The sequence below is a fragment of the Talpa europaea genome (assembly GCF_964194135.1).
Source record: "Talpa europaea genome assembly, chromosome: 4".
NCBI lineage: Eukaryota > Metazoa > Chordata > Mammalia > Eulipotyphla > Talpidae > Talpa > Talpa europaea.
The window spans coordinates 5,189,701-5,216,700 of record NC_140070.1 but is presented as its reverse complement, the minus strand read 5'-3'; the positions used below and the strand labels follow the sequence as shown (position 1 = coordinate 5,216,700).

Here is a 27,000-nt window from a genome sequence, read left to right as displayed (position 1 = left end):
AGCATCTGACTTTACAGTTGTTATTACAAAGATGGTCAGGCTGAGAAATACATATGGATACTTGAAAAGACGCTAAAAACAAAACAAAACAAAAACAAGAGTTGAAATGTGGTTTTAAATCATTTAGAAGATCTCAGTTACCAAACAATTAAAAATTGCAACAATAGCATAGACATAGGAATTTATTGAAGCTATTGTCTCCACACTACAAAAACTAATTATTAAGGCATCTTTTACTCCCATCCTGGTATTTGCAGCAAAGAGAAATTTTTAAATAAGAACCAGCATCTCTATTCGAATGCTTCCTAAGATATCTGGCAGATACATTTTCACATTCTCCTCTCCCTGGTAACACCGAAAGCTCTCGTGCCCAAACATCATGACCCAAACCAAAAGCATAAACACATGTTGATTCATCAAAGAGAAGCGGTTCACCTTTGAAAAATAAAAAGGAGCTACAAGGAGTCCTATCTATGAGGTTCAAACCCAGTACTTCTACTTCAATCTCTCTGAAGCAATTTACGCTTCAGCAATGAAGAGAAAGACTTCACGAAGACAGAAGCGTGCTAGGTGGGCGTGGGGAGTGGCGCTCACTCAGCACTCTGCTCCACGGGGCTGAGAGTTTGAAAAGGGCTTCATACCTTAAAAAAAAAAATCACACCTACCTGAATAAGATCATATAAATTAATATTTATCATCCCCTGCATTTGTACATTTACAAAGCCCAACAGGTTCATAAAGTATGCTAAACATCAACAGTTTCACCTTTTATTAAGGCAAATTTGTGAAAATGATTTAATACACCAGATCTCTTCATGAACTGACAGCTTACAACAGGTTTTACATAAGAAACATACAAAAAGTTGTTTTATAAAAAGTCACCTTGATACCAGAAAGAGTAGTGAAAGATTTTGAACCCAGGTTACTTTTAAAAGGATGCGAGTCCCTTGTCTCAAATGCCAAGTGTTATTCATCATCTTTAGAGCCAGTTTTGCTCAACTATAAAGAGAAAAAAAAATATTCAAATTGAAGTTATTGTATTACTTGAGTTCTTTTTTCTACTTATTATCAAAAGTAAACATAGTTAATAAAATAACAGGCATCAAGATTCAAGTAAACTTATACCACCTATGGCTTTTCTCTAGGTAAATACTTTTTAACTTCAGGCTCAGCTAATTCAAACAGGGTCTTTAACTTCAACAGGACAGGGGTGGGGCTGTTGAGTGGGCAAATTCCCTTGAAGCTTTCCAAGAAATAAACTGGTCCCAAGAACTAGCAAAAGGTACCATTTATAAAAAGAATGATGTGCTTCTATTTTTACTTTCTATTACAAACAATAATTTTTTTAAAGTGGTTAAAAAATTTAAGATTTATTCTTAACTAGACAATTTTTAAAAGTTTTGAAAATATAAAAATCTCAAATTGCAAATTTTTTAGGTAAGAGTTTTTATAGTAGGAGTTGGCAAATGTGTGGTGCAGAGGGCAGATAAAAATCCCCAAAGAACACAAAGGTAATTCTGACCAGGAAAAAGACCCAGAGTCCTTGAACCCAAATTCCAAGAAACCCAGAATGTGGGAAGCTATGAAAAGCAAAAGCTGCTAAGGAAAGCTGTTCTCAAACATTTTGCTTCTGGGGCCTCTTTCCTACTCTTATACACTGAAGATCCTAAGTACCTTTCTTAAAAATTGAAGTTATACCTACACATTTGAAATTCAAACTGAGAACTGTAACGCACGTAAAAATAACAGTAACCTACCACACGATAATCCAATTAACATGTTTAAGGAAAGATGGCTACATTTTCTAAAAGAAACAGAAATCTAATGCAAATAGTAGTATTCATTTATATATTTTTGCAAATCTCTTTTATTATCTAGCTCGACAGAAGACAGCGGGTCCCTGCAAATCTGCTCCCTTGGTAAGGCAGGTGTGATGAAGAGCGTGAAGGACACTGCACACTATTCAGAGCAAACTGGGTCATGTAAATGTGCACATGCTCAAGTCCTAAGCCTACTCAATACCTTAGAAAATTCTGGAAAGCACATTCTACCAGTGACAGAGACCGTCAGTGACGGCGCCTCACACGTCACGCCTTCCCTGTGGTAATAGCCACGTACACTCAGGAGAAAGTGAGTCCAGAGCAAAGGAGGCCTTACTATGAGGCTGCAAAGAGTTCTGTGGGTTTTTTTTTTTCCTTTTTCTTACATCGTTGATTTTTGGAGGATGCAGAGGTTCTGACGGTGCAGATCCACTGAGAGGGTGTCTGGGTCGCTGGGCCCCACACCCCACATCTGGAAACAGCTTTCCTTAGCAGTTTTACTTTTCACAGCTTCCCACATACTGGGGTTCTTAGAATTTGGGTTCAGTGACTTTGGGTCTTCAAGTACCTCAGCTTAGGGCTAATGCCTCTGTGGAGCTGCCTTCTTAAAAATATCCCCCTCCAGCTCCCAAGATTAACTGGATTATTTAAATTTTACTTTCTTTAATATCTTGAAATCTTATATTAGCAGGGACTATCTTAAAGAGAAAACGGCTCTGGACCTACAGAAAGAGAAGCACTACCCCTCCTGGAGCACGGAGTGTTTTAAGAACAGAATTTGCAGGTGAGACCCGCACGAGCAGCCCAGGAGAATCCAAGGCACCATCAGACCTCAGGCCCGGCCCTGAATGTGAACACCAGAGAAGCTTCCTCTACACAGAGATCTCGGACAGGGTCAATGCTTGCCCAGGAAGGTGAGTTCTTTGTTCCAATTGCAGCTCACGGCTCCCTGTTCCTAAGTACTATTTTTTTTTTTTTTTTTTTACTAGATCCTAGAAGGACAAGATTATTTTAAATAGTTACAGTAAAATAAACTTAAAGAACATACTGCCAGTGAGAGACTATGTCTGCACGCCCTCATTGGTGTCCTTGGGCCGTATTAACTACTTCTCCCAGCAGCCGTGACACTAATTGGCAAGTAAAATGCATCTCCTGAAGTCCTACCAGGAGAGTTAACTCATTTTGTTAAGTATCAGTTTCCTATAGCTGAAACTACAAATAATGTGAGGAAAAGAAGTAGGCCCGAAAAGCCAAAAAACAAACAAAAAAACCCTTCAAAATGGAAAGTAAACAAGTTAAAACAACAAAACTAGGAAATTATTCTTGACGCTGGGAAACTACACCTGTGGTCTGCCCTAAAAAACAAAGTAATTTCAACTGAGAAATCAAGTCAAGTTTTCCTTCCCATGACCTGTGCCTTCCAGTTCCCCTACTCTTGCTAACTCAGTCTATTCAAGCATGTCCATTTTCAAGATGTGCTTACAGAAACAGCCATCCTTTACTTGAGTTATAGCTATTTCTGCAGACTTTCCATTATTTACCAAAGGCAAATCTAAAACTGAGGGCATTGGGAAAAGAAGAATACAAGGGATATGTCAAAAATACTCACATGCTGGATGTCAAAAAGGAAAGAGACATCCCAGGAAATCCAAAGATTGATGGGGAGAAAAAAAGACAGAGATGTCATTATTTGACAGCAATAACTGTAACAATTTTGAAGACCAGAACATAAATATTATGTACCTTCACCACATCAACCCAGTTCCATCCTCTAGGAAGCTCTCCTTTGTGATCTAGAGGAGAAAGATAGTAACTTTATTTCTAAGACCAGTCATTTAAAAATTAATATTGTATTAAATACAATTTTTATGTACTATTCTACACAACAAAGATTAAAAATATAAATTGCATATTTTTAAGTTGGAAAAAGTTTATTGTCCTTGTGAAGTGAAAGCATTATTCCCCTGGGGGTACTTGAGAAGTATTTCAGGTGGCCCCTGCCCCCTTCACATGTACCCTAAATTCAAGACAAAACCTGGTATCGAGGGGCAAACGTGGTGGCAAGGTGGGGATGCAGAAGCCGAGCCAACCAGTTGCATCTGTTTCATGCACCTGCACAATGACACTGCTTTCCACAAGGTCACTGATTTTTAAGAAAGTGTCGTGTTAGCTGCCATTCATGAGGTGGCGTTCTGCTAGGAAGAGTGGCATGGCTCAAGGCCGGAGGCCTCAAACACATGTTGGGCCTTAAGACTAGGTGGTTAACTTATTTATTATTACTGTGCTCTGATAAAACACTCATTTTCTGATATGACATTCTTTAAAAAGGGCTTTAATCTGTTGGGGATGCTTGGAAATAAGCTCAGTCTTACAGAAGACTTTATAAAGTGCTTTTATCCATGTAACAGAATATTCAGGTTGAGAGTACAGATTAACAACAAATATAAAAAGTTTTCAACTTAAAGGGCTTGATTTCCTTTAAGTTTGATGTATGTTATGTACATTCATTTCATGAAACCTTCACAACCTGCACTGTAAACAAGTCTATTAATTTCACAGCAAGAGAAAACAGAACTAACCCCATGACTCTCCCAGGAGAGAAGCGTTATTCCTAGAGCTCAACTTTAGATGCTAATTGTCCTTTTCTTCTGTGTACCAACAAGAATCTGGCTATTGGTTATGAAGGGCCTACCCCCACAGTGCTACAACTGTCCCACTGCAGTTTTATTTTGAATGCAAATTCCATATCATGAATGAGCTCCTGCACCATAATTATAGAGAGATAATGAGACTTAGGGTGGTACTGTCCAGGAGGTAAAGGGAGGGGAATATTAATGAAAGGGGGTGATCATAGGGTATTACATATGAAAACAATAGGTAAAAAGCTAACTGAAATAGACGCTCCAATGCCCCAAAAACAGATCAACCAAGATTCTAGAAAACAGACTGTAATGGCTATCAGCTTACTGGTCCAGCTGTTTACACCTCACAGCTGCTTTGACAATAGGCATAATGGGTTACCAGATTTTTAATGTCACGAATCATCACAATTTGAAAAAAATGTATCTTTACTGCCAACACAGGATTGCCATTTGTTTACTGTCAGACAGAATACCAGACAGAACTGACGTGAGCTGGAGTTTAAAGCTGCTCTAAAGGTGATACCAACCGACTGATTTAGGACACACAGGAGTTCCACTCTTCAATCTTACTGTTGTATAAATAAGTCAAATACAGACAACAATGTTAAATTACTTATTATACCAAGATGCAATGGCACACAGATTTCACTTCAAATGAAAGGTGTCGTTCAAAAACGTCTTCTATAAGGCATATCCGCCATAAAGATAATGATGGAAACCCTGATGTGTGGGGGGTGCAGGTAGCACACACTTTTGTTGCTGACCTAACACTTCTCCATCAGGAGACGTCACTTTGTCATTGGGTCACCTTCTCCTCAAATGGTTATCTCTCGCGAGCAAGTAGAAAATATTTTCAATAGACATCCGGGACCCAAGATAATCTCTAATCCAAATGTTTCAAGCATAAAGAACTAATCTTCTAAATCTAAATCTACTGATCAAGCACCCACATCACACTGAAAAGCAACCTATCTATGTTATAAAGGGAAAAAACACCAACCTGTTTTATCTGCTAGCTTCCGTTTCTGGGCTTTTGAAAGTTGTTCTTTTTTGTCTTTTTTCTTACTCGATGGGGCTGTGGTAGGAGTTTCAACTGAGATGATATTGCTTATGGATGTCTAGAAAAAAAAGAAGTAATTGTTAGACTCATGCCTCAAAACTTACTGAACTACACTAAATGCAGCTATGTTCTGAAAAGATCTGGTAACTTTTGCATGTGTTAACTAAAAGAATCCTGTATTATTATTATTAATAATAATTTATGGAACCAGCGCATCATTGGTTTCATGCTTCTGAAAGTTCAAGGGGACTGGATGGCCCAGGAAGCAGAGCCCAGTCCAGTCCCCACGCCCATCCAAGTGGAGGCCACTATTTACGGAGCTGTCTCTTCACCTGCCCGACTGAATTTGTGAACCTGTGCCTGAACTGTGTACCTAAAGGGCCTGGCGTCTGTGCAACTGCCATAAGCAGGGCCCTGCAAAGAAGACCTGACACCTGCCTTACGCTGAAGCCCTGAAGTGCCAAGGTTGTCTTACAGTTCAGCTCATCTGCTATTATTTGGAAATTGAAACATTTCTTTAGAAAAATCACATGTACCTACATAGAATGTTCTGGTTCCCTGAAGAAATGAAGAAAATCTTTAAGACATTTGGGTTCAGGGAGAATCTGAGAGACAAGTGTGAAATGCTTGCCAGGTGCCATGCATTCTGCCAATGCTGTATGTCTGCTATTTGCTCGGGTCCTTAATGCCATCTCATAAGTAGATGCTACCATTAACCCCCGTTTTGTAGACGAGTACACTGAGCAGAAGGAGGTTTAGACCTTGGCGATAGTCACACTGTAAGCGTATGGACAGCAGACAGAAGAGAGGCACAAGGCCAGCATGTAGGAAATTTGGTTTTTTAAGATAAATCAAAACTAAACGATCTAAAATTCCAAATTCTTTTACATGTAACTTTTATTTTAATCTAACACATAATCTCCTAGTTATGAATATTTACTAATAGAAATTAATTACTAGCAGAGTAAACCTTCCCCCAACTCCCATCCAGAAAAAAAGAAAAAAAAAAAAAAAAAAAAAAAAAGAAAAGAAAACCTGGTAAAAACTAATCACATACTCACGGTAGAATTGATAGGATGGTGATTCTCCATGAACTGCTCTTTGTTGTCCTTGGCATATTCAAATAATGTGTAGGTCATAGCCGTTCCCAGATTAACTTCCACAGCTTCCTGTAACTTGGCTAATATGCTCTGCTTTACAGCTGATGATCTATAGCACACAAGAAATTGACTAAGACACAAGTAATAGTGTTAAATAAACAACAACAATGGCAGTGAAACACTACTCACATGGTGTTGTTAAAAAAGGCATTCATAGATATGATCGGAGGGGTCTGGGGGTACGTCTCTGTCCAGGATACCTCTATGAGGAAGGCCTTGGGATCGCCGTTTTCACCTATCTGAAGAAAAGGGAAATCTTAGGCTTGTAAAAAGTGATTCAGAGGCAGAACATTAAATTATCACTAGGAATGAATGAATTCCTCCCAATCCTCACGCTCAGATTAGCATTGGAATATTTTGAAAAGTTTAGGGCACAGGCTAAGACTCAGCAGGGGGTGAGGGCTGCATAAAGAATAAATTTTAACTTGCTCTAGTCCGTTTTAACAGCTTTAGTTTAAGTCTGTGGCCTCTCTCCCACCGGCCCTTCCGCTTTTGCAGCATGAGGACACTATCTAAGACAGTGCCCAGACTTCTGAGCACAGACAGGATTTGAACTGTGGGGAACAGGAAAAAAAATGGGCAAAAAAACTCCATTTAGGGCCTCCCCGGTGGCGCAGCGGTTGAGCGCTGGGTTGCGAAGCTGCCCGCAGCCTCTGCGGCGCAGGTTCGATCCCCGGCTGCTCCCTGGCCACCGGAGGAAGGTCCCACATGGCGCGCAGACCTCTCCTGCCTCCTGCTGCTCCCCTCAGCAGTGTACTTCGGTCCTTCTGCCTGCTCTGCTCCCCGCTCTGGCTCTGGTGAATTCTCTCACCCTCCCGCGCTTCTGACTGTACCCAGTGCTTGTATAAACAAAACAAATAAACAAATGAATAAAAACATGCCTCTATTAAAAAAAAAAACCCATTTAATTCAAAATACCTCATTTTTGACGTTTTCCAAATGTGAAACTGTGAGATATTAAGAACAAGGAAAATGAGCACGCAGTAGCACGACCCCAAGAGACCAGAACATGTAAAATTAAGAAAAAAAAAGGAAAAGGCAAAAAGAAAAGGAAAAAATTTAACTTTATTTTCTATTCTCTTATGAAAATTTCTTTATTCTGTTTTAATTCGGAACAGTCCCTATCCCTTTCCCCTGCCCTTTAAAGATCTTTTATAATATTTAAATTTAAATGTCTTTATGACAAAAAGAATTAGGGCCAGTTTTCTTCTCTAATGTCCCCAGACTGGGACTGGCTCCTCTTGTCAGGTGCAGGGTAAGAGGCTTTGGTCAGGGCGCCACCCAGGCCAGGTCTGTTCCACAGCATAAGAAACCTGTGGAGAAACCCCTTCCAACAGAGGAGTGGGGTGAGTATGTGTTTCCAAGGCTAGCGGGCTGCTGGAGGACGAAAGGTAAAGTGTAAGGGGACAGCTGGAGGGACAACAGAAAGCAGGGCCTCCCTTAGGGGGCTACTCAACTGGTCTGAGCCGGAACTGAAGGGGGTCTGACAGGACACAGACAGCGCTGGGCCCCAAGTCCTTTGTGCTGTACACACTGTCCTCAGACCTAACAGTCCATTCCCTTATATCTACCCTTGGGCCCCCTCCTGCAGGGCAGACATGGGTCTGGATGGGGGTGGCAGTGGGTAGGGCAGTCTAGGGAGGCAGTAGCATCAAAGAGAAGCGTCTACACTTAACACCATCATTAGCTTGGCCATTAAAAGTCTCCAGCTTGCCAGATACATGGTGTGTAAGGGAGCTGAGAAGAGCTGAGCAGGGTGGAAGCTGTAGAAGTAACCATCCAGCATTTGCTTTCCGGGACAGCCTATGCCTATCATAGATAAGGATCATTTGTCATAGAACTTGTTTTAAATGGAGATGCTGCTAATAACTATAACTGCCTCTTACAAAAGACTTTTCCATATCATTACTAGTTGTGATCATTTAGATAAATGGTGTCTAATATGTACCTATGAAATCAAATGCAGGCACTGTTTTATGTTGAAGAGTTATGAGCAATTCTCACTTAAAGAAAAACCATTTCACACGTGTATAGAATAATCACTCAAACAGCTAACAGCATTAAGAAAATATGAACTTCTCTTAATTATGTCAGAAGGCAGTAAAAGGAATATTAGACGTGGAATGGAGACTAAAATTTTTTTTTTATTTTTTTTTTAAAGATTTATTTATTCATACAAGCACTGGGTACAGTCAGAAGCGCGGGAGGGCAAGAGAATTCACCAGAGCCAGAGCGGGGAGCAGAGCAGGCAGAAGGACCGAAGTACACTGCTGAGGGGAGCAGCGGGCGGCAGGAGAGGTCTGCGCGCCATGCGGGACCCTCCTCCGGTGGCTGGGGAGCAGCCGGGGATCGAACCGGCTCTACAGAGGCTGTGGGCAGCTTCGCAACCCAGCGCTCAACCGCTGCGCCACCGGGGAGGCCCAGACACTTGAATTTTAATCCCATTATTTATCAATATCAGTTATAGATTTTAAAAACGGTTAGGAAGTTATGACTGGGAGATGTGATTTAGAACATAAAGTCTTACACTTTCTAAGGTTTCCTCCATTTCCGACATTTTATTACAATAAGAACAAGTTCATCTTGTTCTTATAAAAAGTCATTAAATTTTCAACTGTTAAAAACAACTGATATCATAGTGATCGAGTTTTCCTTTAAATGCTTCAGAAAAATTCAAAGACGTAACATACTGTGAAACTACTACATTTAAAAAACAAAATCAGGATTTTTAGTAGTCTTCTGTTGTTTCTTTCTAGCAAAGTTGTAAGTACTTCTACTCATGCCAGGTCTTACCCTATATTGAAATGAAACTGGACTTAATTCCCGGAAACTTTCATCTCCTTCATAAATTGATCGTAATGCTTCTAGTTCCATCTGAAAGAAATGAGTCAAAGATATAAATTGTTTAGTAGTATAAATGTAAAGGGATAGAGGGCCTTTAACATCTAATTCAAGTCACACAACTATGTAAAACTTAGTTAACTTATATGGTCTTTGATGTCCATACTTCAAGTGCATGTAGCAACACATCGCAACAACACCAGCTTTACAACTATGCGCTAAGTATTTTACAGGGTACCATGTAATTCTCACATGACTCCTGTGACAAGATACTATTATTTTCTCCTACCAGGGAGGAAAATGAGGTTCAGTCTAACATTGTGCTAAAAGGTAGCTGGCTCAGCAATACCACAGATTCTAACCTCAAGAACACAAAAAGGTGGAGATGAGAAATGTGAAGAACAGTAATTCCTCATTATCTACATATATTATTTATATTTCTGCACCTTCCCACAGAATGATACAAAACTGGAAAAAACACATAAGGATAATAAAAAGAACTTTTAGAGAAAAGACTGACAGGATCTACTCAAGATGAGGAAAAGGACAGCAAGCGAAAATGTAACTCGTAACCCTTGCCTGGAACTATTTCTCAGAGCACTGCAGCTTACAAAGAGGACGCAATCACTGCACCTGAGAAGAGAAGCAAAGACTCTTGTGGTTACAAATTTTAGTTTTCAAAAGATGCATGTTATGAATTCTTCACACTAAAGGTGGTGAGTCTGGTCTACCTGGACCAATGTTTAGAGCAGATTAAAGAAGTCACGTGTGAGGATCTGGGAGACGGGCATAGCCCCGAGAAGCACATGAAAAACAAGATCCGTGTGCCATCCTCCACCTCCAGGACCAGAATTCGTTCACTTTTTTTACAGAAAACAAACACAAACACAAAAACGAGGACTTCAAACTGAGATGAGACTGTACGAAACAACCTCACTCAAGTATGATGCTACTCCTGGCGTCCTTAATCCTTCCCCACTTTTAAGTTAATGACCTGGACAGGAACACAGACTGAAGGCAGGCTTATCAAATCTGTGCATGCCAACTGGATGACACCAATTTGTGCCAGTGGCAGACAAAGTATTCGAAAAGTCCTCGAAAAAGAATCTCACCAGATGAAATTTAACAAGGTAAGTATATGAACTTGTGCTTTGATGTCTAAATACAAGTTGGGGGTGAAAGCCAAGTGGTTTTGTATGAGGCACTTAGAGGGTCCTAGTGGACAGTGTATCTAACTGTGGTCACAATGAAGCCCCCATTTGAAAACAGGAGATAGTCATAATCTGTCCAAAGACACATGATCCCAGGAAAGGTAGGTACTAAAAGGGATAGGCAGGTGCAGAAAAGCAAAAAGGAAATCTCTTAGCGTGACAAGAGGAGGTCTGGACAAAAAGGCAGGAAAACTGTCATCATAGATCTGAGACCTGATCATGTGAAAGAAGAATGGAGGGCCTTCCTGGTGGTGCAAGGAGTGAAGACACACCTATGAAGCTATCCACAGCCACTGCAGCACAAGTTCGATCCCCAGGCAGGGAGCTACCCACATGGCGCAGCAGACCTCTCCTGACTTGCCCTCCGCTCCCCTCAGCAGGGTATTTCAGTCAATCTGCCTGTTCTGTTCCCCGGCTCTGTCTATGGTGAGTCCTCTCACCCCCCCCCCCACCCCTATACCCCAGTTCTTGTATACATAAATAAATCTTAGGGAAAAAAAGGAATTTTATTGTTAAAATGGACAGTCTGCGGTGACACCGTGGAAATTCTGACTCTGTAAATCTGAGGGTGTATGCAGAAACCCAGTTTTCTGACAACAATCCAAAGGGTTCTGAGGTGGTCGTCCATGGGTAAAACTCCAGGTCCACTGCACTATGAGCTCCAGGCTGCACAGTAAGAACAGGTCCTGCCTTGGCTTGGAAAATCCCCAGTCGAGGATGTTTCAGAAGGGAGTCAAGTACAACTACAATAGCCCACTGGACTTTGGGATCTTTAAAGGTAACTCCCAAGACAGAGGTTCCATGACGCCTGTCCCCGCCTGTCCCGGCAAAGTGCTCCCTTTCAAGCACTGTATTCCACGCGAGCGGTGGGCTACTAAGCACCTATCTAGGAGACTCCCATTCTAGCCCCATTCTCCCCGTGCAGCCCCAGGGCAATCATTTACCTTGGGAGACCCTATCTCCTCATCTGCACACATCAAACCATCAGAAGGTGCCCCTCCAGTTGACCTACAGCCTTGCCACCCAACTCTCCTGCCCCAGGACTCAATGTCAAAGCGGCACTCTGCAGACATGCCGGGCACCCCATACAGTTCGTCCTGCCCACGATGCCACCAAAACACTGTGGAGAGAAACTGGGGACACTGGGGTCTCTAGATTCTCCCACCAGAAATTTAAAAAACTCCAGCCTCAGTGCTAATTAAACAAGCGCTGACAACACACTGAGACGTAGGGCGAGCCCAGTGCACCCCAGGGTGCTGCCAGGGACACTTGCACACTTACTCTTCCCAAGTCGGGGTGCTGGGGCGCCCCCGGGGTGTGCAAGAAGGAAAAAAATGCGGGATTGGGAGGCAGAGACGGGCTCCTCCCCACGCACACCGGACACCTGCGAACTTGGCGGGGTCCCGGCCAGGCTGTCGGCGGCAGCGCGAGGGCACACGCGGGGCGCCCGCAGGCCTCGGGGGGCAGCCCCAGTCCCGGGGCGCGGGCGCGGCGCCTGCGCGGAAAAGCGTCCAGGCTCGGGGACTCACCTCCTGGTCCTCGTTGGCGCCCATCGCGCGGGTGGCGGGGCGCCCGGCGGGCGGGCGGCGCTCGCACGACCACGAGAAGGCGAGGGCAGGGCCCCGAGCTGGGGCGACCCCCTTCCGCGCCCTCGGCGGCCGGCGGGGGCAGAGGGCAGGAGCCCGGGCCGGGGCAGGTGGCGCGCCGGGGCGTCAGGGGAGCGACGGCCGGGCGGTCGGCGCAGGCCCCGCCTCCCCCTCCTCCCGCCTCTCCTATTGGCTCCTGCTCTCCCCGCCCCCGGCGCCTTCTCCTCTAGGCGACGGCGCGTCTTCCTGACGTGGGGTGGAGCCGCGGAGGGTTCCGGGGCGGCGATTGGAGCACAGCGCCGTCACTCAGGCCCGGGAAGTGCTTCCTGTGCGTGGGCAGGTGGGACCGGGAAGTCGGGCTGGCTGGCGCGGGTGGGCGGGTGGCGGCGGGCGCGGGCCCCGGCGGGTGACACCTGGGCCGCCTCCCCTCGGCCTCGGCCGGCGCGCGCGGCCGGACACCGCTGCAGCGGCCCGGGGCGTGCGGCCGGGGCGTGCGGGCCGCCCGGAAGGCCGGCCGCTCCCTCCGCTGCCCGGGCGGGCCTGCGCGTCCCTCGGCGTCGGCGGCCGCGGGCCGGCCTGCGCCTGCTGGCCCCGGGAGAGAGGACGCACCTGCTCCGGGGCCTCCCAGGTACTGGGGAGGCGTGGGGGGGAGGAGGAAGGTGGCGTTCTCCTTGAGGGCGGTAGCGCTGTTTCTCCGCAGCTCTGCCTTGGAACTGCCAGCGCGGGAATCTGCGACCCCGGGGCAGGGGCTTTGCCAGGTGGGGTCGTTGCTGCCCGTCCTCAGCACCAGGCCGAGGTCCCTCCCCCGCCCGGCCCAGGCTGCCCGTCCTCCCGATCATATTGCAGGTGGGCGCCTCTGAATCTCATCCTCAGCTGTATTGCGTCCTGGGCCCTGAACCTGCGTGGACTGAAGCAGAGTGCCCACGCTATTTTGCCCGCCGCTTAGGTTATTAGGTCACCTTCTGTGCAGTATTTCATCCTTTCCAAGAATTGTCCTTATTGCCTTCCATGCCAGCTTTCAGGTTCCTTCGCTTGCACTACTGTGATCTCCCAGTTCACATGCTGCCCTGCGTCTCCTTCCCTGGGTCTCCTTCTGTGGCATCGGTTTTATTGACTTCGTCCGGAGATCTGGAAGTTTTTCCTACAGGCTGTCGTTGAGCGCCATGTCATCTCTGCACTTTTGCTTTGTGGGTGTTCATCTTGTTTCATCCCTTAGCTTCAGAACAAGCACCACCGTGTGCCAAAGCTTTTAAGGTGGAATGTGGCTGGTAGCAATTTTTATACAGTAATTTTGGGGACAGATTTACAGCATTTTAGAGCTGTCTTGATCATTAAAGTAGCCAGTAACTGTATGTGGCTATGGCGCAATTGAAATAGGTTGGCCGGAATTGAGATGTGCTGTGAGTGTACAATACACACCAGATTTTGAGGACTTGCACAGTAAAAGCAAAATATCTTGTGAATAACGTTTGTATTATGAAGTGTAATGTATGACTGTTTATCTGAAATATGTGAAATATAATATTTTGGACATTTAGAAGCTATAATATGAAAATTATTCCATGCATTATTAAAATTAACTCTACCCATTTCTTTTTACTTTTTAATGTGGTTTCTGCAAAGTTTCCAGTTACTGAGGTGACTAGTGTAGCTCTCTTGGACAGCACTATGATTTGGACCCTCCAAGAAGCTTTTCTGTTGACAGTTCCTCTCATTTTGACTCCATCATCAAAGACCCCAGTCGTTTCTTTGCAACTGCTGGGTTATTAAAGGAAGAGGGACTCTAACCTAGATTTCTTAGTGGCAGGCAGATACCCACATTGCATTTAGACTATGCTTTTTCTATTTTCACCCCCCAAAACTCCCTCGAACTAGAACATTTCTTTCTCTGAATATGAATTCCTGTGCCATCACAGCTTAACCCTGCCCCCCCAAATGTCTGTTTAACCAGTTCTAAAACTTCTGTAATAGACACTAGTCCCATCTGGTCAGCTTTCCACATTATTTATTCAAATCTGTTGGTATTTAAATTTGAACAGCCTAATGGCCTTTTCTACATTAATTTTTCAGTTACAAACATTCGGGGTATTAAGTGGTGGCGTAAGTGTTCCTTATCTTCCACCAAAATTGTTTTCGAGTCCTGATAGAAATAGACTCGAATGTCTGTCAGTCTCGTGAGACTTCCGGACAGAATGCTTTCTAAGGAAGCAGGAGACTTCATGGTTGTGTCAGCACCATGGAGCGCCTTACATAGGCCGAGGCGGTGTAGCCCCTGCACACCTCGGTGTATCATGTAACCCATGGGCACTGCTGCTTTCTTTGTGGTCCCTCGTTGACCAAAATGATTTAAGTGATGCATGACTATGTGCTGGTAGAGAGCGCCTTCAAGGGAGGGCGCTCATTATACTGTACATGTTTTTGGAAATAAGAATGTTTTAGAAAATAGAATTTTCTTTGAAGCAAATACACATTTATGTAATTGCTCTCCTAAACTTAATGCAGGCTTGGCTTTACCACAGGCTGAGTCCTGGCTACACAGGGAATATGTCCTCGTGGCTGTGTCTGTTCATTATTAGTGTTTTCCTCTAGGTTGTCCTTTAAGCAGTACCTTTCATATTAATTGTGGTGAATTGAGAAAACATATTTGGTATGTTTGCTTACCAGTGTTCCAAGAATTGGGAAATTAGATGTCAGTAATTATAGAGAAAGTAGAGGTGGTTGTACTTTATGGTATATGTAAGGCAATAATTATTTCTCTTACTGATGATATAGATCATGAGATCTCTTTTAATTTTATCACCTTCCTGCTTTCTTGGTCTGCTTGTTCCAAAGTTCTGTGTGCATTTTGTGGTGTTATTAAAAGTACAGGTTTGTCTTAAAGTTGACTACAACCTTTGTAATAGGGAAGATTTAAAATAAAAATTCCAAAGCTTGTTACATTTTAATAGGTCCATTTCAGAATTTAAAGTTTTCTCTTTTGCTCTCTTCTGCATTTCTTCAACAGCTTGCAGACACTCAAAAGTTTTTGGCCTTTTTTGTTATATTTTTTAAATGGTGGAGGTTCATACATTAGATATGGAAGTGGCCTTTTAAAAACTCAATTATGAATGTATTCATGTTTGTGTTTCAGAACTTGCGAGAGGCCTTGAACATGAGCCCCACACAGTGGGACTTCCCTGTGGAACTATGTTGCCGGCCAATGGCGTTCGTCACCCTCACGGGCCTGGATGTGGTTTACAACGCTGTCCATCGGGCTGTCTGGGATGCCTTCTGTGCCAATCGGAGGGCTGATCGGGTGCCAATTTCTTTCAAGGTGCTCCCTGGTGACCATGAGTATCCGAAATGTAGATCCAAGGTAATGGCGCCGTGACCACCTGGGCTCTCCTGCACGCCCTGTCTCCCATTATGCGTGTCTCTACTTCCGGTCCCGTTGCCCGAGCTGGGAAGGCCCTGGGGTCACCGAGGGAAGGTCACACAGGAAGAAGTGCCCGGGTGCTTCCAGGGGGTGATACGCTGCGGACATCTTTAATAATGGTTCTGTTTTACCCCTGGAGGAATGAGTACTTTATAAATGTGAGGTATTCTATATCTCTTGGGCCCAGGTTTTCCTGTTCTCATTTAAAAAAAAAAAGCCTCAGCCTCTGCGAGGACCCCTGGCAGCCCTGCCTTCCCGTTCTTCCTCCCCAGCGTCACGGCACAGCCTCCCGCAGCTCTGTCCAGTGTCACAGCCGCTTGGAGCACTTGCTCTGTGCTGGGGGCCTGGAGCTGAGCCGCAGGCTGCTGGTGGAAATTCAAGTCAGACACATTCTCTGTGGGGAGTTTTATACATGAACCAAAACAATTTGTTCAGTGTGGGATGAGAGGTTTCACAAAGTTCAAAACTAATTTTCAGGATGAAAATCATAGTGAAGACTGATTTACCTGGAAAAATAATAATTTTTTTTATTATTATTAAGTAATAATAATGAAATAATAAAAATAATAATTCATAATAGCAGCTAATACAAATGTAGTGCTTACTCTGTAACTTTGCTTCCTTAAGAAGGTTGCGTAGGGTGATGTAGTCCTTGTTATAATCTTACCAGGTTGCTCTGAGAGTCATTTGATAAGAGATGGCGATCAGAATAAATCACCCACGGTTTCTTTGCCCTCGAGCATTGCTTCTGAGAGATGGTCAGAGAAGAATGTTGGAGATGATTTGATCTAAATTTCCAGTTGCTTTTTCTTGCATTTATAGGGTTTTTTTTTTTTTTGTTTTGTTTTTTTTTTTGGATACAGCGAGTTGCTGCTATAAAACACTTGTGTTAACCACCATGTCAGTTTCAAACCAAGTCATTCTTTTGTATGACAATAATGTGTCTCTGTGAAGACTGCGCCATCCCCTCCTGCCCTGCACATTTTTTTTTTTTTAAAGATTTATTTTTATTTATTTATACAAGCACTGGGCACAGTCAGAAGCGCGGGAGGGTGAGAGGATTCACCAGAGCCAGAGCGGGGAGCAGAGCAGGCAGAAGGACCGAAGTACACTGCTGAGGGGAGCAGCGGGCGGCAGGAGAGGTCTGCGCACCATGCGGGACCCTCCTCCAGTGGCCGGGGAGCAGCCGGGGATCGAACCGGCGCTGCAGAGGCTGCGGGCAGCTTCGCAACCCAGCGCTCAACCGCTGCGCCACCGGGGAGGCCCTGCACATGGTTTTTAATGAGGTTTTATGGGAAGGAATGCCTGTGGCCCAGGGACCTGAGCCCCCTTTGCTCGTCTCTTACTCCACAGCTGGAGAGCTTGCATTTCCCTGTTCGTCCTTGAGTCCCCACACTTCACGTGTCAGGTCTCCCCCCTGGCCTGCTGTCCTTGCATGCAGTAGACGGTGGACCAGCACGAGCCGCAGCAGCCCGAGTCAGTGAGGCGCTTCAGGGCTACCTACGGTCTCCTCTGGCTTCTTCAGTCCTGCACCCCTGCCCCATCCTCCACAGCGGGGCACGCAGTGCTGACCCCACGTGACTCTTGTGCTTTTCCTCCAGCCACAGGGAAGGGGCAGTGCTGTCCTGTGACATGGCTCGGAAGCACATGAAGCCGTGTTGGCCTTTAGGTGGTGTTTTCTTTGACCAGCTTTTACAGGAACAGAAACTAGAACGGCAGGGAATAGACATAGAATCCACGTGAAGAGGAGCTGTTGGCTTCTAGGGGATTCGAGAGCCCTGGCGTCCTTAGAGATGTTTGGACTCTGGCAGTGCTTTTTGTGGAAGCCGCGGGACTCTGGGGTTGAGAGTCTCCCTGTAGCATGGGCCGGCTCTCTCTGGTTTCTGTGAGCCTGAACTTCCTCTTCTCCAAAGTGGGAGGCGGGTGTATGATGAGGGAAAGGCACTTAGCGTGCCCTGCACGCATTAGCAGTTCCTGCTGCTGTCATCATCACACGATCCTCTTCTCCTCTGGCCCTTGTTTGCAGCGAGCGTCGTATGAGTGGTACATCCCTAAAGGCATCCTGAAGACCGGCTGGATGAATAAGCACCTGAACCTGGTGCCGGCCTTGGTGGTTGTGTTCTATGAACTCGACTGGGATGAGCCTCAGTGGAAGGAGAAGCAGTCCGAGTGCGCGACCAGAGTGGAGATCGTCAGGTCTGGGCTCCCCATCCACCGCCCACGGCTCCCGGGGCACACGTGGTTTGCAGATGGGCTTGCGGGTAGGCCCCGTGCCGTTCAGGCTAGAGGGGGCCTTGGGGGTAGCCGACCTCCCGTGGAACTTGTCCTGCTCCCAATCGGCAGCCTTGATCTTGATTTGCATCACACTCAGGTGGGAGAAGAAATGTTGGAGACGAGTTGGTCTGAATTTCCAGTTGCTTTTTCATGCATTTATGGTGGTTTTTTGGGGTATGTTAGTTGCTGGTGATAACACACACATTATCACCATTTCAGTCTCAGAACAAGTCATTCTTTTGGATGACTGTAATGTAGTTCTATAAAGAAATAAGACATGTTACAACTTTTGCTCAAAGTCTGTATTAAGCTTTTGCTCTTAACGTAGATTTTTGTAAAGAGGAGAAGCTTGAGGTGAGATTGTACTTTCCACATGTCAGTCATGGATGATGTGAGATTATACTTTTAAAATTTCAATCATTTTGGTAGAGATGATTCTTTGTCTGCAGAAAAGATAACTTGTAATCTCGGGGGGCTTTTAATTGGAATTTATCTTCTTCAGTTGAAATATCAAGCTTGTAATTAAATTCAAGCCTCGAGTTCATTGTTTAAAGTTGAAACAGTTATTTAATTAACTTTATTTTCTCATTGTAGGCAAAGTTTGCAGGGGAGAAACACAAAAGTTGCAGTGGTTTTGATTCAGAAGAAAACCCCTCTGCCCCCAGGTATCAAAAGATTGTTTTATACCACCAATTCTTATTACCAGGAGGCATAATTTTTAAAATGTTATGTGCATTCAATTATGGGAAAGGTGGTGTGTTCACTTTAAAAAGTGCCGATAATGCATGATTAAATGTTTTATTGTAAAAAATTAAAAATATTCGGGCAAATCTTAAGTCTCTTCCCCATGTACCTACCTCAACATGTTGGCTTGTGTCAGTTGACAAAAGTTATTACTCAGCTTATCTTAGATCTGTTTGAAATTATTGACTTCCCTAATTTACAGTAGGGCAAAGAAAAGTTCTAATGAATTTCTAATTTCCTATAAGCAGTTTTAGTTTTCAAGTGCTTATTTCTTCTACCTTCTTAGATTTTCGCAGACCAAAATATTTTTTATTTCTGTGTTGGAACGTGTAACATCTTAAACAGTTTTAGAAGGTTCTTTCCTGCATTATTGCTTCCATTTTTAGTTGTGGTTTTTCAAATAGTTATGTGGTGGATCTGTTGGCATTATGTGCTTTTTCTATCTTGGCTCAGTGGAAAATTCCAGCATTTTCCTAATATATGTACGGTGTAACTTCCAAGAACCCCAGAACTCTCAAGGATCCCTGGGACCTGCTGCCATGGTGAAAAGTGGTTTGGGTCTTTATCTTAATTTTACCACTTGAGTGGGGAAATTTTCCTCTAGGAAGGCACATGAATTATTTTCTTTCTCTCTTATCTCTGTGGCCCGTACCCTCAGGGGAGGATGTCATTGCTTCCGAGAGGGCTGCCGCTCTGTGTAACGCCTGTGAACTCTCGGGGAAGTCCCTGTTCGTGCTGCCCCACACCGACCACCTGGTGGGTTATATTATAAGGTCAGTAAGGTCTTTGACATTTTTTCCTTGATTTTTCATTAAGATTGAGAAATTGGTAGCTCAATCTCATTTGGTTATAAAAAAAAAAACAACAAAAAAAAAACCCCACATGGTTATAGAGAAAAATTCTAATGGTCCAGAGGCTATAAGATAAAAATAAAAGCTCCTTTGACAGCTTCTTAGCATTCTCTCATTTCTTGGCTACCCCTTCCAACAAATTAAGTTTCCTTCCAAAACCTGCCTCTCTGTGTTTGTGTATCTTTATTCAACGTGCCGTGCAGGGTGCGGTGCTCAGCCACTTGTCATGAACTCCTTGTCACCTTCCCGTCCTTGTATTTCGGTCTACTTCTTTCTCCTTTTAATGTTTCACTGGTTTCTGAAGTACTTCCCAGTAATTAGCCTCATGTCCTGTGGCATTACTGTCATTTTATGACGCATTTGCCCTTTCATAGAGTGGTGTCTCCATGTCTGGCCTGCTTTGCCTCGTGTTTTGATGCACTGCTATATATGTTTAAGATATAATTTTTAAGAAGGCTCTGAGCCCCACCATATTTTGAATATCTTTATAAATCCTTTCTTAAAAGTGCAGTGTCCAAGTGACTGGTATATCAATAAAAGCAGATGAGCGCCCCAGGGGGCCGAGGCGGCTCTTTGAAGGTGAGGGGTGACATCGTGAGGTGTTTGTGACCTCAGAGCTGGGGATGCTGAAGGGAGTCTGTGTTCTTTACATCTACATGGCTCAAAGCTAGAACAAATTTTAATACTGTCACATTTAAAAAACTAGTTTTCAAATATATCTGATTTTTATAAAGTCTTGACTCAGTTGTTTTATTTTTTTTCCTTTACATTAATTCCTTAGGTGTTTTTAAACCCTTCAAATACAGTTTCAAAATTCTTTTTATTCTGAGGAAAAAACACCTTGATGGTCAGCTTTTACCCACCCGTGTTGGCACTGATGCCTTGCCAGGGCAGACCTGACATGGACTTCTCTCCATAGAACGAGCTTTGAGTCAGTTACTCATCTCTCATGGTTAAGGGTGAAGCAGGGTTTAAATCAGACAGATATTTTTACCTCATTTGCCAAGTGATGTTTTTGGTCCTTTCCTGTTGATTTTCGTGTTCTTTAAACTTTAGTATTAAAATCACAAAAACATAGCCATATCTCTGTATCATCTGGCTCTTTCAGATGTTTTTTGAAATTATAAAATAATGGAGATAGAAGTATTTTAGAGATTAGGTAGATTTTTTAAATGACAAAAAAGTTATCACTTATATCTTGTAATGTAAATAATTTTAGGTGGTTGGGGGGAATATTATTTTTAGATATTTTACCTAGAAACCCAGGTTATATGTCACTTAATTTTTTAATTTTAATCATACTGTAAACTAGACATTGTCTCTGTTAGGATTTTATTCTCAAGTCTTACAAATGTGAGTCTTGAAAACCATTCAGTTTAAGATAGCTTTAGTATTTGAATGTGTTTTTTTAAAACAGATTAGAAAATGCCTTTTATGAGCATGCACAGACTTATTACTACAATGAGATCAGAAGAGTGAAATCTCATAAAGAATTTTTGAACAAAACAACACACCAGGTATGTGATTCCCTGAATAGGAAGCAATGGTACATTCTAGAGACGCTCGTTGTCACTGAGGGGTCAGGGTGATTAACCGTTGGTCACACTTTGATGTTTCTCAGTGATGTTAATAGTTTTCATAGCATTTTAAAAAGCTTTAAAAGTGAATCTATACATTTGCTCTTAAGGTTTTCTTTTCTTTTTTTTTTTTTTTAACAGATTTATTTATTTATACATACAAGAGCTGGGGTACAGGCCAGAGGTGGGAGGGTGAGAGGATTCACCAGAGACAGAGTAGGGAACAGAACAGGCAGACTGACTGAAATACACTGCTGAGGGGAATAGAGGGTGAGTCAGGAGAGGTCTGCTGTGCCATGTGGGTAGCTCCCTGGCCAGCCAGGGATAGAACTTGTGCTGCAGAGGCTGCAGATAGCTTCACAGAGCTGTGCTTAACCCCTTGAGCCACCAGGGAGGTCTTGCCCTTAAGGTTTTTAAAGTTAGATTTTTATAGACTTCCTAACTATAAACTTCTTTGGAAGTAATTCTTGGACTTTAATTTTGAGTGTTTTCCTTCTTTTATGTCACCTTTAAGTAAACATAAATTTCACATTTTTAAGATAATGTGTGTAATGATGGTATGTTTTTCCTCTTCTTTTTTCAGCTTTTATTTGTTAGACATCAGTTCAAAATAGCTTTCTTTAGTGAGTTGAAACAAGATACACAAAATGCTCTGAAGTAAGTTTCTAACAGCTGTGCTGCTGAATTTTTCTTCATGTTAACAATCTCAGCCAAACTTTATTTCCTTATAAAATGTCTGTGTTGGTTATATTCAGGCATGTAGTGTATACTTTAGTTTGTCTAGAGGTTATTTGAATATTTTGAGATTTTAAAAAAAGTCTTTCACTGGAATTAAATTTTGTAGCGTCATAAAGGTTTCTGGTCTAATTTAATTAAACTTCATCATCTAAAGGAATAGAATATTATATAAATTTTTCCATCTAATAATCAATTTTCTTACTTGAAATATTTCATAAAATCCTGGTGGGGAGACATTTCCAGAGCTTTCCATTAAACATTACCTAAACCAAACTCAGAATTTTTAAAGGTATACAGTGCACTTATTTAATATTTTTTTAGTTTATAATGTCTGTCAGTGGCATTCATTCATGTGCTCTGCTTAGAGCTTTGAAGAGTAGTTCCAGATGTGTTGGTAGCAATTAAACATTTTATTCCTTTGCATTTACTAAACACAATTTAGCAAAATAACTCTTTTTGAAGATCGGCAGTGGTAGTGTAACGAAGTGGTAATAACAGCTGATACTCCAAATAAGGAGAGGCTAAGGGAGAAAAAGAAATAAAATAGTTCTGTTGTTCAGACAAGTATTACAGAAACCCTTTTGGTTTTTAGGGAAGTGCAGAGCATCAAATTGTGTTCTCTAAATCTCAGCGGTTTCATGAATGACTGACTTAAGTATGGCTGACTTGAGTGTAGTTCATTTTTATTGCTGGTATTAACGAAACACCTTAAGTTCCACTTCTACGTAAAATGACTTGTAGAAAGAAACCTTACCTGGTGAAGTTAAGAACAAGCACTTTTCTTTGGAGACGATTGAGACGCTTCCATCACCTTCCCTCCCTGTGGAGGACTCTGTCTGGGCTCTCCTGACACATCTGTCTGTGCACTAGCCGCCCGCCCCAGAACAGCCCGACCCCCCCATTCAGTGCACCAGCGAGAGCCACTTAATCTGTGATGTGCTTGGGCGTGAAAGCTGTCGACCTATGCTCCGTCTTGATAGCACCATCATGGCTAATACAGTTTCTCTTAGTTCAAGAAGTTGCCAGTGGTGCTTTTAGAAAAACACTTATTTTTGTAACAGAATGTTATTTTTCAGCATAATTTTGGACAAATGTCTACTTTCATTTTTCAACTTTTTTTTTAAAGATTTATTTTTTATTTATTTATGCATTCAAGAACTGGAGTCTAAACCAGAGGTGTGTGGGGTGAGAGGATTCACCAGAGACAGAGTGGGAAGCAGAACAGGTGGATCTGCCGAAATTCACTGCTGAGGGAAGCAGTGGGGAGACAGGAGAGGTCTGCTGCGCCATGTGGGTCAGCTCCCTCGCTGGGATCAAACTCATGCCTCAGTGGCTGGTGATAGCTTGATAGCACTGAGACTTTAACCCCTGTGCCACCAGGGAAGTCCTCAACTTATTTTCATCAATTTTTGGCAGATGTTAAATGACCGAGGGAACAATGTATATGTGATGGTTCTCAGTGAAAAGTTAGTGATTCCTTGTGCACGTGTTATTATATATAAATTTTTAGGAAAGTAGAGATAAGTTGAGCTATTGAGTGTTAAGAAATGTCGAATTAATATTGTCTCTCATTTCTAATAATTCTGCTCTTAGGAATCTTTTTAAAATTTATATTATAATTAACCAACTTTCCATGTTTATATTAGGAATTATAGGGTCGCTTACACTCTTGTACATGAATTAAGAGCCCATGAAACAAATATTCTGGAAATCAAGACTATGGCAGGATTTATAAACTACAAGGTAATAGTTCTACTTCTAAATAATGAGAATTTGTCTTTCAATATTAGATTATCTCCTAAATTTTGAAAATCAAAATTACTCTGCAAAATGAGTTTTTGGTTAATTTTGCTTCCTCTGTCAAGGAGTGCCCTGGTTCTTCGATTTATGGGTCCCAGAGTTCTCATTTAGAGCAGGTGTATTTATATAAAGTTTGTTTCAGAGGGTCTTTTGCTTTTTGTTTGTTTTTTAGTGGGCACAGGGATGATGAGAAGAAAGTGCCCACATTGTTGGCACACTCTAGAAAGGTGTATGTGTTTTCACTTAAGAGGAACCTTTCATCCCTACTGCTTAAGCATTATAAGATTACTTATGGTAGAAGTGAATATCTCAGAAGACAGGGGAAAGCTGTTTATTTTGCTTTCAATCTTTCCACACTCATCTCTTAAAGATGCCTGACGTTGGATTGGTGACTTGAGGGCAGATAGACACTTTGAGTTAGTGTTGGCATGCGTTGGGGCCGCTGCTATAGAGATTATTTTTGCAGGGACTATACAGATGTAAAGTGAATCTTCCCTTTGACTTAGCAATTCTGTTTCAGGAAATTTATCTGGCATATATGCTGAGACTTGTACATCTCCTGTGTAAGGGTGTTCATTTCAGCTTGTGATAGGAAGAGATTGGAAACAACCCAGATATAAGTGATTGGCTAATAGAAATATGTCAGACGATAGGCTATTACATGGCTACTAAGTATGAAGTAACTCCATATGTTGATATGGAGTGTTCCTCAAGATATACTGTTAGGTGAAAAAAGTAAAGCATACTATTTATTCGAAAACAATGGCATACATATAAATTCACACACCACTAGCTTGCTTAGTCTGTATTTGGAAACATTCAGCAGGAGTTGGTTGCTTCTGGGACGAGAAATTGGATGGCTGAAGGCTAGGATGGAGGAGAGATTTGACTTTCCGTGGATGCCTTTGTAACTAAAAAAATACAATTAAAATGGAGTTAACAGATGGAAATAAATTTAAACTTTGATTCTACTTTTGCCCTGCGTACGTCTGGTTGTTACTGTGTTGAAATATCATCCAAACAAGAAGTTTTCAAGAGTGTCTGTAGTCCTTGTTTGATATGGAGACTACTGCCTGTTCTCTAATTGTTGACAGAAAATCTTTAGCTTCTGACAGTTCTAAAACTGAAAGTTAATCTCCCCTTTGTCAGTTAACCTGTTGGAGGAGATATTTTATATTAGCACATTTTTACATTCACTGAGTGTAATATTTTTTATTCTATATTTTTATGTAGCTTTCCTAATGTATAGAAGAGATTCAGTACAAATCCTGAATGTTTCACTTATTAGAGGGGCCTGTTTTTAGCATAACCCTTACCATTCTGTTGGAGAAAATGCAAAGAACTCTAAAATTATTCTCAAGTTTTACAGTTTTCATTGAGTGTGCCTGTTGATTTTGATTTCCTTCATTTGGGCTAATTGTACATTTTGCAGATCTGTCGGCTGTGTTTTCAGCACAATACCCCACTGGATGCAATTGCTCAGTTTCGAAAACACATCGACCTATGTAAGAAAAAAATTGGAAGTGCAGAGCTGGCTTTCGAGCATGCTGCATGGATGTCTAAACAGTAGGTTATAAATTATACTTTTAGCATGTCGCTTTTAAAAATCCTTGGGATTTGCAGGAATGGAATTAGCAAGGACTTTGGTTCTAAACTGCACAAAGATTTTTGTCAGTGAGTAGTTTTTTAATGATCTAGGTTACCTGTGTTTTCAATAATAGGAGATACTGCTTTATACAGTTTTTGAATGCGAGTCAGTTAATTTATGGCACCATCTCGGTTGTTCAGCATGTGCGTATTAGATTTCCACCTCGTCTAGGTGCTGAGTATGTGGTAGGGAGCAAAACAGACTATCTGCTCTCGGAGACCTTGCTGTTTGCGACTGGTGTTTGAAAATGGCTAAGATGAAACTGTCTACAGAAATGTGGGTGTACTTAAGTGGTGGGAACTAGATGGATATCTAGCTTGTGGTACATTTGTAAAGACTTGCAGCTACAGGAGAGTTGAGTTAAATTCAGAATTTATCTGTAACCTACAGTTAGCTATGTGTTCGTGTTCACAGACCAATCCCAAGTAGCAGTTGACTAATCAGTAGCATTATCTTAATATAGTCCATTGAGTTTATGACTCCAGCATCATAAATTATTAGAGGGCTACATTTTCTTTCCTCTTTCTTCATCCTTTTTTGGTTCTTGATTTTTTTTTTTTTTTCTTTAAGATTCCAGGCCTTTGGCGATTTGTTTGACGAAGCTATTAAGTTAGGGTTGACAGCTATACAGACTCAGAACCCTGGTTTCTATTACCAGCAGGCAGCATACTACGCCCAGGAGCGGAAACAGCTCGCGAAGACCCTCTGTAGCCATGAAGTAAGTTCTCGACTCTTGTCTTATCTACTCTTTAGGAAGCTTATTAACCTTCTCTTGGAAGAAAAGAAGGCTGATTGATGTCGGTACTGTTTTCTGAACCTTTGAATACAACCAGTTTTTCTCTTTTATGTTTTGGGGAATTATGGTTATTTTCAGCTGTAGCCTGAGTCCTCCACTGTCGCTGTGAATTAAGCAGAAGTTTTTCTTTGAAGAACCGATTTGTGATTGGTAATTCAATACATTAGTGACTTAGACAAGAGCAAAGTACTTTCACATAAAAGCCACAGTTCAGTCTTTGCTAAGCTGTAAATCCATTGTTTTGGTTCTGTGATCACAGCCGGAGAGCTTGAAGGACTCTCTGGAGGGAGGCCTTGTGTGGTCCGGCCAGAGAGAACTGTAGGCCCCTATCTCTCCCTGCCCTTGTCCTCTGGGAACAACTCTCACCAAGTTGCCTGAGGCATGACATTAATGCATAGTTTCTAAAACTTAACAGTTCATTTTCCCTCTTTCTTGGATGATTATAGACACCACTTTCTCCTTAAGCACATATATACCTATTTATATTCGTATGATTACATCATGTTTCACTTAAGATTGGCACTCTTCTGTGAAGATAGGTGAGTATTATCATGTGCATATTAGTGCTTTAAATATATGGATTTTTTCCCCCTTACATCATGATATAATTAGACTATTTTCTACTATGTTATTTATATGTAATTTATAACTATAGTGCATGTTTTATATTTTAAAAGGTTGTCATTTTGTAGTTTGAACATAGTATTTTAATGTGATTAAAACTAGTTTTTATAAGTATGAGGAAAGAGACATTAATAAATATTACTTGTTGGAATTAAAATAAAATTTCAGTCAAATAATAACTTAGATGCCTACATATATTTTGACCCAGAATTT

General features: G+C 42.3%; 2 protein-coding genes across 2 annotated transcripts in view; one reads left to right on the top strand and one right to left on the bottom strand.

The window, feature by feature from the left end:
- Nucleotides 1–966: 966 nt before the first annotated feature.
- On the bottom strand, nt 967–12,287 carry RWDD4 (RWD domain containing 4; the record flags this gene model as incomplete). The annotated part of the gene is made up of 7 exons (XM_084232441.1): nt 967–999; nt 3,564–3,613; nt 5,463–5,580; nt 6,584–6,731; nt 6,812–6,921; nt 9,476–9,556; nt 12,264–12,287. The coding sequence occupies 7 exons, from the start codon at nt 12,285–12,287 to the stop codon at nt 967–969; spliced, it is 564 nt and encodes a 187-aa protein (XP_084088567.1).
- A 3,184-nt stretch (nt 12,288–15,471) lies between these two features.
- The window catches only part of TRAPPC11 (trafficking protein particle complex subunit 11), a gene marked incomplete at both ends in the record, with an annotated part of 33,184 nt that continues 21,655 nt past the window's right edge, over nt 15,472–27,000 (top strand). The window contains 9 exons of the mRNA XM_084231851.1: nt 15,472–15,675; nt 17,762–17,931; nt 18,604–18,674; nt 19,412–19,526; nt 21,022–21,121; nt 21,765–21,838; nt 23,566–23,662; nt 25,152–25,285; nt 25,938–26,085. Of these exons, the coding sequence (XP_084087977.1) occupies nt 15,472–15,675; nt 17,762–17,931; nt 18,604–18,674; nt 19,412–19,526; nt 21,022–21,121; nt 21,765–21,838; nt 23,566–23,662; nt 25,152–25,285; nt 25,938–26,085 (1,113 nt within the window). The remainder of the gene's footprint in view (nt 15,676–17,761; nt 17,932–18,603; nt 18,675–19,411; nt 19,527–21,021; nt 21,122–21,764; nt 21,839–23,565; nt 23,663–25,151; nt 25,286–25,937; nt 26,086–27,000) is intronic.